The sequence below is a fragment of the Heloderma suspectum genome, chromosome 3, assembly GCF_057233095.1.
Source record: "Heloderma suspectum isolate Gila_16-S chromosome 3, 16-S_ref, whole genome shotgun sequence".
In the NCBI taxonomy this organism is placed as follows: Eukaryota; Metazoa; Chordata; class Lepidosauria; order Squamata; family Helodermatidae; genus Heloderma; species Heloderma suspectum.
The window spans coordinates 252,084,091-252,096,240 of NC_139460.1; the positions used below are offsets into that span (position 1 = coordinate 252,084,091).

The 12,150-nt window shown below is 41.3% G+C and overlaps 1 protein-coding gene across 21 annotated transcripts in view; it reads right to left on the bottom strand.

Annotated features, from left to right (window-relative positions):
* Positions 1 to 12,150, bottom strand: part of PDCD4 (programmed cell death 4) — a 35,623-nt gene that overhangs the window by 4,763 nt on the left and 18,710 nt on the right. For all 21 annotated transcript variants that reach the window (XM_084846265.1, XM_084846271.1, XM_084846275.1 and 18 more), the window contains 8 exons: positions 11,226 to 11,525; positions 10,621 to 10,715; positions 8,660 to 8,773; positions 7,662 to 7,883; positions 6,289 to 6,386; positions 2,444 to 2,558; positions 1,703 to 1,810; positions 386 to 496 (listed from right to left, as the gene is read on the bottom strand). In XM_084846265.1, coding sequence (XP_084702391.1) covers positions 386 to 496; positions 1,703 to 1,810; positions 2,444 to 2,558; positions 6,289 to 6,386; positions 7,662 to 7,883; positions 8,660 to 8,773; positions 10,621 to 10,715; positions 11,226 to 11,525 — 1,163 coding nt within the window. The remainder of the gene's footprint in view (positions 1 to 385; positions 497 to 1,702; positions 1,811 to 2,443; positions 2,559 to 6,288; positions 6,387 to 7,661; positions 7,884 to 8,659; positions 8,774 to 10,620; positions 10,716 to 11,225; positions 11,526 to 12,150) is intronic.

The following is a 12,150-nucleotide window of genomic DNA, read 5'->3' on the forward strand; positions in this document are numbered from 1 at the left end:
ACAATGTCCAGGATTTGAGAATATTTATTCATGTTTAATCGGTACAACCAGCAGACACTGTTGATTTCTTGATATATTGTTCTTTTGTGATATGTAACTAAAAACTAATAAAGAATTACTAAGAAAAAGATTACTGAACTAGATAGACAAATAGTCTGATTTGGTATATGGCAGATTTTTATGTTCTTCCTAAGTTTTCATCTTTAAAAATCATTGAAAAACACTCAAATTGTGTAACAGCCAGGCCTAGAACCTTTTCGTTCCTTAATCTAATTCTAGAACAGACCAATTAATGCTAGTTGGTGCACACAAATAAATGCAACCTACCACTATACATTAAACAAAGATATTTAATAGGGAACAGTTGGAAATCAGACATGCTTACTCTTTTCATTTGGTCCATAGTAATGACAGCAGATCTCCAAAGGGATTTCAACAAATTGAGCATCATTTTAAAGTTTGTTTCTCCAGTTGATTCCAAGACCATCACGACTGCCTAAAATATGAATGCAGAAGAACTAAATATTCACTGAGAAATGGTGGAAAGGTATATATTTTAAGCAAGCAACAAAATTATGTGCAACATCCAACACTGCCGGTCTGCTTATGCTATTGACATACTGCTAGCACAAGCAACCTTTAGTGGTATGTCAGTAGCATAAACTGGATACTTTTTACATCAGCTTATGCTACTGGCATACCACTAGAGGTTGCTGTTGACACAGTGCTAGAGGTCACTTATTTATTATAATATATCAACAGTGTAAGCACAGCAGCAATGTTGGATACTGCCTTATATATCTGCACTACAGAGTGGGACAGTTATGCAAGGTACAAGAACAAGATTGAGAAGAAATGTGTTAAAGGATTATCCCCCAACAGTCAAAAAATGAAATGGTATGAAAGGTTTCTGGAGACTTCAAGGTGTTACGCAATTCTATATAATTCACAAAAAGGTATCTGAGTGACAATCACACAAAGTGTAATAGAGAAACACGTATCTGAAACCAGTATAAAGGAAGCAAAAGGAGAAAGAAAATATTCTCTCTTGAACAGATAATATACTTATGAACAGGTAACAGATAATTTTCCTTTGTTTAAATTTAAGTAAGATATTGAGCTTGGAGACAATCAGTTACTGAAGGAAGCAACCTTCTTAAAGCTTTAATGGCCATTAGGTAAACAATCTGACTGCTCATTGGAAGGACAGATACTGAAGCTCAAATATTTTGGCCACCAAATGCAAAGAGAAAACTCCCTGGAAAAGACCCTGATGCTGGGAAAGATTGAAGGCAAAAGGAGAAGGGGATGGCAGAGGATGAGATAGCTAGATAGCATCACTGATGCAATGAATATGAACTTGAGCATGCTCCAGGAGAGAGCGGAGGACAGGAAGGCCTGGCGTGCTATGGTCCATGGGGTCACGAAGAGTCAGACATGACTTAACGACTGAACAACAACAACAAGGTAAACAATCTTCTACAAAAAAGTATGGATTATGTAACCTAGGCTGCCCAAGGAGTCAGTTTAAAGGCTGGTGTAATAGATACAGTGCCACCAAAGGAGAAGCCTCAGTATGCCTCTTTTAGCAGAAAAATTACCATGTCTGTTGTATTGTTTGATAAGTTAAGAACTGAACTTTGCATGCTAGTTATATTACTTATGTCATCCATAAACAAGAGAAGTTTTAATCCTGCCTTACTTCATATACAAGTTCATGGTGAAAATGGGGTACTTCTAACTCCTGAAGGCAACGTTCTGCTTCAGAAACATCTCCTGAAAGAAGGTATTCTTTCAACAGCATATCGATCTAAGATTAAAAACACAATTCTGTATTAGTCTAGGTGTTAAAAAGCTTACATTTCTGAAATGTACAAGCGGCAAAATGTAAGATGACCAAAACTCAGAAAAAATATGGAATATGAGTAGCAAGGAACAGCAAAAACGCTAACATTCTACTAATATATAATACACACACCTATAAAGTCCATAATTACGAAATGAAAGAATTATTATCATGTTTGGTCAACAACAGAGTTTTATTTTCTCTGAAATCCTCCTTCCCAACTATTGTGTATGAGTTGCATTAAAATCCTCTTCCAACAAACAAGGTTTTATTCCAACATCTGTTAAGTATCACTAAGCATACTGGCAATAATGAATATACAACTAAGGTTCTCTAGTCTGCATGGCATTAGCAGGAAGGACAGTATAGCAGTGCTGCCTAAAAGGAGCTAGTGAGCAAGTGAGAAGAGGTAGTGACTGCACTTTGCAGCACCTCTGCCTGCTTGCACTCTCAGGATGGTACAGTAGGATGGATTAGGCCTGCTTGGAGGAGGATGGGAGGCATGTTGCCAAGACCACCCACATCCTTGAACCAGCTTGTGACGTATACACAAACTCGATATAACCACTAATGAATTACTACTTTTTAATTAGTTACCTCTTTAACAAGATGTTTCACAGACTGCTGCCCGCCTCCTGATCCCCATACATTGTCTATGCGTTTCCCACCTTTGGTCATACTTAGTAGTACAGTAGCTCGATCCAGAGCAGCCCTATGAAGAGGAAGATAAGTTAAACGGAAAAGCCTCATTAGCATAATGGCAGATACCTTTAATAATCTACCTATACATTCACTATTGTGATTGAAGCTTTTACGCTACAGGGCCAGTTTGTACATAACATTAAATCGTCGTTTAGTGCTATGAGAACAAGTCGAGCCTCTCCCCTAGGCTCACATACTCCCCAGCTCCACTGTGGCAGGTTCAGAAGCTTTTCAGTTTTTGATTAACTGCAGCTTGCTATGTCATCTGAACCTGGACAAACTGTGGTCAGTCTTAAGTATGGTTAGTGGAAACAAGCCAACTTCAAACTATTGTTTATGAAGCTGTTTTGTTTTTACTAACCATTAATTAAGAATAACCACGGTTTAGGGTTTGAATGACACAAACCCTAAACTGTGTGGGCACCCACGGCAGGCCACATATGAGGCCTTCAAGGGTCAGATGCAGTCCACATGTGGCTTACAGAATGGAGAAAACAGTTTATTTCCCAAAATAATTCTGCTGGCAAGAAGCTATTGTTATTAGCTATTATTTATTAGCACATGATAATAGACGCTCAGACGTCAGTGGACTTGCTTAACCAATCTGCCCAAAATAAAAAGACTTCATTTTTTCTAAGAACACTCTACTCACATGCCTCTTCTTCAGTGTTTTTTTTTTAAATAACCCTACTGCTTAAATATCAATAGAATTTTAAAATGCCACAGGGTACTCCATCTCCAGCCACATGCTGACATGTGAAATAGTTGTCTGCATTATCTTTGCAGCTCAAGATTTGTTGTTGTTGTTCAGTCGTTAAGTCGTGTCCGACTCTTCATGACCCCATGGACCACAGCACGCCAGGCCCTCCTGTCCTCCGCTCTCTCCCCAAGTGTGCTCAGGTCCATATTCATTGCATCGGTGATGCTATCTAGCCATCTCATCCTCTGCCGTCCCCTTCTCCTTTTGCCTTCAATCTTTCCTAGCATCAGGGTCTTTTCCAGAGAGTTTTCCCTTCGCATTAGGTGGCCAAAATATTTGAGCTTCAGCTTCAGTATCTGTCCTTCCAATGAGCACTCAGGGTTGATTTCCTTTAGGATTGACTGATTTGACCTCCTTGCAGTCCAGGGGACTCGTAAGAGTCTTCTCCAGCACCACGGTTCGAAAGCATCAATTCTTCAGCGCTCAGCCTTCCTTATAGTCCAGCTCTCACAGCCATACGGTGCTAATGGGAAAACCATAGCTTTGATTAGACGGACCTTTGTCGGCAAGGTGATGTCTCTGCTTCTTACTATGCTGTCTAGGTTTGCCATAGCTTTCCTCCTAAGGAGCAAGCGTCTTTTAATTTCATGGCTACAGTCACGGTCTGTGGTGATCTTGGCGCCCAAGAAAATAAAATCTGTCACTGTTTCCATTTCTTCCCCTTCCATATGCCAGGAAGTGATGGGGCCAGATGCCATGATCTTCGTTTTTTTAATGTTTAGTTTCAAACCAGCTTTTGCACTCTCCACTTTTACCCTCAACAAGAGGCTCTTTAGATCTTCTTTGCTTTCTGCCATTAGGGTTGTATCGTCTGCGTATCTGAGGTTGTTGAGAATTCTCCCGGCAATCTTAATTCCGACCTGTGATTCATCCAACCCGGCATTTCTCATGATGTACTTAGGGATGTACGAAAGTCACTTACTTGGTCTCGCAGCTTGCTTCGCAGTGGGGGGGAGGCGCTTCACTGCTCCCCCCGAAGTTCAGGCTGGGGGGGGAGGCTTCCCGCCTCGCCCGGCTGAAATTCAGGCCAGGAAGAAGCGCCCCGTCTCCCTGGCCGCGAACTTCAAAAGAAAAGTAAAAAAAAAAAGCCCCTGTGATAGGCTACGTAACGATTTACGTAGCCTATCATGGCTAGATCTGCAAAGTCAGCCATGATAGGCTACGTTAATCATCACGTAGCCTATCACGGGTGACTTTGAAAAAAAAAAATAAAAGCGCTACGCAAATGGCGGCCCCCATAGGGAGCCGCCATTCGCGTTCCTTATTTGGTCCCTGTAGTCTACGTAAAGATTTACGTAGACTACGGTGAAAATAAGGGCAACGCTATTTGCATTGCCCTTATTTTCGCCGTAGTCTATGTAAATTTCTCCCTGAACAACTTTCGGAGGATCGAATGCGTTGGCACTTGGCCCCCCGAAGTTTTGGGGAGAAATTCTCCCCCATCCCTAGATGTACTATGCATATAAGCTAAATAAGCAGGGCGACAATATGCAGCCTTGTCGTACTCCTTTCCCCATTTTGAACCAATCGGTTGTTCCATGTCCTGTTGCTTCTTGACCCTCGTACAGGTTTCTCAGGAGACAGGTAAGGTGGTCTGGTACTCCCATCTCTTTAAGAATTTGCCACAGTTTGTTGTGATCCACACAATCAAAGGCTTTAGCGTAGTCAATGAAGCAGAAATAGACGTTTTTCTAGAATTCTCTTGCTTTCTCCATGATCCAGCGAATGTTGGCGATTTGATCTCTAGTTCCTTTGCCTCTTCAAAACCCAGCTTGTACTTCCGGTAGTTCTCGGTTCACATACTGCTGAAGCCTAGCTTGTAGGATTTGGAGCATAACCTTGCTGGCATGTGAAATGAGCGCAATTGTATGGTAGTTTGAACACTCTTTGGCGTTGCCCTTCTTTGGAATTGGGATGTAAACTGACCTTTTCCAGTCTTGTGGCCACTGTTGAGTGTTCCAAATTGTTGGCATATTGAGTGCAGCACTTTAACAGCATCATCTGTTATCAGCAGCATCATTCAGTTCTTACTGAAAGAACTGGGCATGTCATCTCCGCTAGCTTTGTTGTTAGTAATGCTTCCTAAGGCCCACTTGACTTTGCTCTCTAGGATGTCCGGCTGAAGTTCAGTGACCGCACTATCATGGCTATCAGGGACATTAAGATCTTTCCTGTATAGTTCTTCTGTGTATTCTTTCCACCTCTTCTTAATCTCATCAGCTTCTGTTAGGTCCTTGCCTTCTTTGTCCTTTATCATGCCTGTCTTTGCACAAAACGTTCCCTTGAGATTTCTGATTTTCTTGAGGGACTCATCTTCCAGCGTCATATCTTTTAGCCTTGTGATATGTTCCATGGGGTTTTCTTGGCAAGAATACTGGTGTGGGTTGCCATTTCCTTCTCCAGTGGACCACATTTTGTCAGAACTCTCCACCATGACCCGTCTGTCTTGGGTGGCCCTGCACGGCATATGGCTTCACTGAGTTACGCAAGCCCCTTCGCCACAACGAGGCAGTGATCCATGAAGGGGAGCTCAAGATTTACTAACACTGCAAACATCAGAACAGATTCCTTGAACATCCAATCCAAATTTGGTAGCTGCTGATCATTCCTACATCTTCCATTAATTTGTCTAATGCTTTTATCTGAAGCCTGTACTGGTTTGGGTGGCAAAACAATCTACAAGCCATACCAGGGGTGGGTGGAGGGAATGTTATGTTCATAACATTCCCTCCACCGTTCAGGGTGGAGTGGAGGGAATGTTATGTTCATAATTTTGCAAAGAATCTCTATAAAACCTTATCTTTGCTTTCATTTTTTAAAAATAACTAAGTAACTATTTTATTAAAAGTAATAAAATGTTTTATAACCTGTAATTACCAAGTAAACAAGTATCTTGTTTACTTGGTAATTACAAGTAATAAAACACTGAAAAATCTGTAATTACGAATCAGAGTTCAACTCTCCAGGACAAACCACTTACCGAGCCTGAACACAGTCCACAGTGCCTTTGTAACCATCAATGTAACTACTGCGTAAAATCCCATCTCCAACTGCTCTTGCAATAAACTGACCCACCAACTGCCATGAAAAAGAAACATGCTTTTTAGAATGAATTTGAGATAGACAAGGTTTCTTTAATCAGCTACATTACCCATACCAAGCGGTATACCAAAGTAGGAAAAGTTTGTCATTAGAGCCTATTACATGCATATGCAAATAGCAAAACTTCAACTTTTTTTTTTCAAATGAGCAGAGTAACTTCAAGAGTAGGCAATTTAGGAGCGATCTTATGGCCCCTAGATGGAGTCTGGGGAGCCATAGGATAGTTCAGTTTCCTGGATCTGAGGTCAGAGACAGTGTTCCATCCACTGAGCCAGGAATTTGAACTCCCCACCCCCTTCCCCTCACAGCTGGCATGGAGAGAACTGTGCTGGCTGCCTCCCCAAGGTCATAAAGGCGACCTCGGAGACGAGGGAAAGGGGCATTCTGGTGGGTGGGGAGGGGACTGAGGAGGGCGGCTAATGTCATATCCCCAGGCCTCCCCAGCTTCCTTCCTCCTGCTCCACAGAGCCCCAGCTAGACCGGCAAAAAAGCCCATCTAGCCAAAATGCAGAGTGTGAGGAGCACAGAGGCGAAGATCGCCTCCGCCGCCCTCCTGCTGTGCATTGGATGGCTATAAGCCTCCATGTTTCAAAGCTTATGGTCATCCCAACAGGATTGTGCTCTCAGACCAGAAAAGCAAGGGAAAGTATACTTAAATTTTCACCAGTTTCCCATCTCCAGATCACATGCCAAGGTGCTTTTTGCCCAACAGATTCCAAATGTAAATTTGCAAGGGTAAACATATATATGGAATCCTGTGAAGCAAAAGACTGTGTGCGTGTGTGGGGGGGGGGGGGGATTCAGAGTAAGATAAATGACAGGCAAAGAAAATGTAAGCATCCCCTTCCCTATTCCAAATTGCTCCTTTCCTAACTGGCTTTTCACATATTTGTTTTTTTTAACTGTTGGTGTTTGTTATACCCATTGGCAATATATCCTTTAGTCAGGCCCTTACTAATTAAGAAATGCACATTGTTTTCTCAAAGCATGGACAATGATGTATTTCGAATTCAGCTGCCTTTCAAGCTACATGCTTATTATTAATGTTTTCTAACGATGGGCAGTGTCTAATGGGATCACTTTGCCTCCACTGCCTCCAATGCATTTGCAGGAGTGATTGCTTCCTCTTTATCTAAAATTCAGATAAAGAGGATTGTACTGCGCATCTTTATGTTATAAAGTACTTTAATAAGTCTGGGCAATAAAGAGTACTACAGAAACAATTACTCATAATAGTTATTCTGAACAAACCTGTGGTGCTCTGGGAGTGTCCAATACCAGTTCTGGTAAGTCTCTGAGAAGTCTGTCAAATGACTTTTCCACATCATGTTTGCCAACTACTGTCCCACACAGGTCAGCAAGGAGTTTAGAGGTCATCTCTCTGTGACTAGCCTTTCCCTCTAGTGCCAGTGATACAGCCAACACTGGTACATTGTATTTCATTTCACCAAGATTGAGGTCTTTCAGCATCTCCTGAAAGAGGGGAAAGTAAAATATCATTTTAGTTCAAGTGTTGTGGTCTGCATGTCCTATACAATAGAGATGGGGAAGCAGATACACAGGGAAGGACAACTTTCTCACTGGACCAGTTCGTTAGAAAAAATCCCAACCTAGTCTGTTTGCAAGTTAAGTCATGTCAGCTCCTTGGACACAAGGGGTTAGATCCAGGATCGGCCTTCCACAGGAAGAAGGGACCTTCCACAAGAGGAAGGACTCCATTCGCAGAAGGTCCCTCCACCTGATTTTCGGGAACCTCCTCCCCCCACACACCACAGCTCACCCCATTCAGCAGAGTCTCCTGACTCTGTGTAGCAGTTTAAGGGGGCTGGAGGAGCTGCTACGGGAAGGAGCAGGTGGGGAAGTCCACTTCCACCAGTGCAGTTGATCCAACATAAATTTGGATCCAACCCAACAACTATTTTTTACTTTTGTTCAGATTCTGTGGAACTCCCATGTGGCAGGGGACAGATGCCCAAGTGAAATAAGTTGCCTACATTTTAAAGAAAGGTTTATCCAATAATCAAGTTTATCCAGTAAAAAGATGCCATTTTAACCTACCTTCACCCCCCCATACCAACATTATATAATCTAATAAAATCCTATGTTTATACTACTAGTAGTAGTAATTATTACAAAGACTGAAATTAAGAAGACCACTTTAGGGGCCTAAGTACTCCCTCTCCAAAGAGGTATTCTAAATGTCATGAATCAGTGCCTATGGTTTCCAAAATGCAAGCCACAAGACATACCGCAACTTCATTAGTATCCCCATGTTCAAAATATTCCTGGATTATTGGCGTTAGCGTTTTCTCACATGCTCTTTCATCCAAAGGCAGAACTACAGTTTCATACACACAGTTATCCTGTTTTAAACAAAGACACAACAAATTATTAAATAAAATAAAAAATTATCTTGGGGAAATTAAGAGTATTTCATTTTTAGAATACTGCTCCACTAAACAGGCTTTCCAATAAATATCCCTTTAATGCATAATGCCTTTGTACCCTTCATTACTGTCATCAGATAAGCTGTTCTACTGACACTAAAATGGAGAAAAACTGCAGCTACACTGAAGACAGACGAGAGGGCTCACAGTTTATTCTTCAGCTACACTGCAAACCTACCTCCACAACCAATGTGTCAGACAAGCAAAGCAGCAATCAAATGCTGCTTCAAACCTCTAAATTTTGCTCCTTCAACTCACTGCTGACTCCATCGCTGGGTCATTGCTCCTGCCTCCTCCTCTGAGAAGAAGTTAACAAAAACCCATAACCAGATTATGAGGGCAAACTGCTGGGAGGGGGAGATGGTTCATCAGGACCATGGTGCAGGAGGAAAGGATTTTTTAAAAAACAACCTTGTTGTATGTATGTATGTATTTTATTGATTAATAATACTTGTATACCACTTAATACAACCTCTAAGCAGTTTACATACAAACTTGTGTGAACTTCTATGTTTTTAGGAAGCATTTAAAACATACAATATTTTTGTCCTCCCAAACAGCACAAGCGAGGGTGTTCAGAGGGTGGGCACTAGTATAGAAAAGGCCTTTGAGATGTTATGTGGTGACGTTCCACTGGCCACAGTTCTGATCATCTCATCCCTCCCCCTTCCCTCCGATATTTTAAAAGCAAAACAGAGACTCACAAAGGGCAAACTATGCACTTAATATTAACACATAGCTTGGCCCTGAAATGGAAGGACAGTGCCCAGCTGCAGGCATTTTGCTAACTTTCCCTGGGCAGGGACAGCAGCAGTAGTGGGCCAGCAATGGAGATACGTAGCAACTGGGAAGGGACAAAAAAGAGGGGCTTGAAGCACTGTTTGATCCCCTGCTTTGTTTGTCCAACAGATCAGCTGTGAAGGCAGGCTTGCAGCAATGTGAATCCCCTCTCTATAGAGGGCTAAGCTTAACTGTCTCTTTAAAGTCTCAACAAAAAGTACTTAGCTCTTCCTCCTTCCAAGAAATTTCTTATGGGACAGTTGCACTCAAAACAGAGTTACTCTAGACTGTGGCCACTACGTTTGGAGGGCAGGAAAGTCAGCTACAGCTTCTTTCAAAAGGAGACAATGCCACAATGTTAACTTCAAACAGCTTGTAAAGTTCCACTGCTGAAACATTCAAATGCTCCACATCTTGCTTACCAAAGGAAATAATCATAAACACAATTTCTGTTTTTATCAGGACAGGAGTGGGGCAGTGCAAAGTCCTGATTAAATTAATCAACTTTTGAAACAACTGTTTATAGTTGGGATGCTCATCCTCAGTTTAGCTCATCCATGTTCCTCTTCCTACTCTACCTACGCACTCCCATGTTCCTGTTGCTGTCACATGGTCCCAGCTATGGGGATATCCTTGGACCAGGACCACCAGTAAGAATAAAGCAATTAGCACAACCATTATCATGCTGCCTTGTTTAACGTAACTCAGTATTATAAAGATTATAATCTTTAATATAATAAATGTGTGTAATACTGAGATTATAATCTCAGTATTACACACATGACTCTCATTGTACGCTGTCTAACCTTAAAGCACAATTTCTTAAGAGAAAGTGAGAAGAAAAAACAAGAAAACTGCACATACAATTATCATATGGCATCCCTGTGTATTTGGCTATAGCAGCCCTGTACACAGTGGAAAAGAGCTATGAAGACTGCTCCCCATCTTGAGCAACCACATCAGCGAATTAAACATTTTCTTACCTGATCATCATCATAGTTGGGATCTTTAATATCCACTTCCTCCAAATCATACACCTGTCCAGGCGTTCCCCAAACACCTTTGCCTCCTGCACCGCCTGATGAAAAGACGTTTAAGAGCAAATATCAGAACGAGACTTCAACAATTAGGGCAAGTTTTGCCTTAATACTTCACTCTAACGTCTCAAAGAAATCCACTTCTCAAATGTGCATGAAAGCCTCTCAGAAGATAAACTACAAAGCTGATATTGTTCAGTATCTTCTGACCAAGATGGCATGTCATCACTTTTAATCAGGCTAATTGGAACAATATAAGCCATCTGTGGCAAATCATTATCAATTTTCTAAGTATTCGTGCCTTATTTAATTAACTGTGATCATATTAAAATTATGAACCCTAAGATTATTTAAGAGTTCTAAGAAGATAAATATTAGACATACAGAGATATACACTATACTGTTTTGCTGATCTCTTCCGTGAGAAACAAAACAGAAGTGCCAATTAGGGGGGAAAAACATTCCAGGTAAAAAAGCAAAATGAAAACCAACCCAAATCTATTATCATCCTAACAGGTTATTTGTTTGCAAAGAAATCAGAATCCACAGACCTTTCTTTGGTAGGCCCCTTCCCTTTCCTGAACGAGATCGCCTATCTAGATGTTTCCCCTTTGGACTTGTTGGTACAGTAACTCCACTTTTCAGTGCTTCTCCGTTGTCACTCACTGAGTCTCCTCTTCCAGAGTCTCTAGAAGAATTCTTTCTCAGCCTCCTCTTTGCTCTGGCATTGATTTTCGCTTCATTAATAGACGTTGCAGGGATCCAGTTACCATTGATTTCAGTTTTTGTTTCCTCAGTTCCACCATTTTCATCATCACCAGAAAATGGAGTATCACTCAGATTATCCAATTCTCAAAAACAAAGAGATACAGAAAAATTTAGCTATTAACTGAAGCAGTTATTCTGAAAATGGACAGAAATTTCAAATATAGTAAAATTCCAATAACATTCTAAGCAGTATGCAAATGCAAATCTAGATACGTATGCATTTAATTATATTTAGAAGGCTCTCCTGCCTCCCACCCCCCACTCCCTGTCCTGATTAAATTTCACTATCCTGAGCTAGGCCTTTCAGGATCTTTGATGGCTTTAACAATGACATCCAGATCTTTTGTTTGGTGCAGAAGAGTCTGCTATCCTCTTTCATTTTATTTTCATTGGACCCAGAGCCTTTTGTCTCTTTGTAGTTTTTGAAATCACTTTGGTTGTGTGGCAAGCCCAGTTAGCCCTGGTTGCCTCCACTGGTTCTCGCCCTGCTGAAATCACTCTAAGTGCTACTCCACACAGAGGCGTTCTATCCCATTATTTTACCAGAGCTTCTGCTTCCAGATTCTTTGTGGGATTAAGATTAATAACATTACCCTTGTTATTAAATCTGTGCCCTTTACATGCGCTTCCTCCCCACCCCCTTTATCTGTGAATTCCATATGTTCCATTATACAGTCTTTGAGCTCTCCACCCTATCTTTTAGATGCC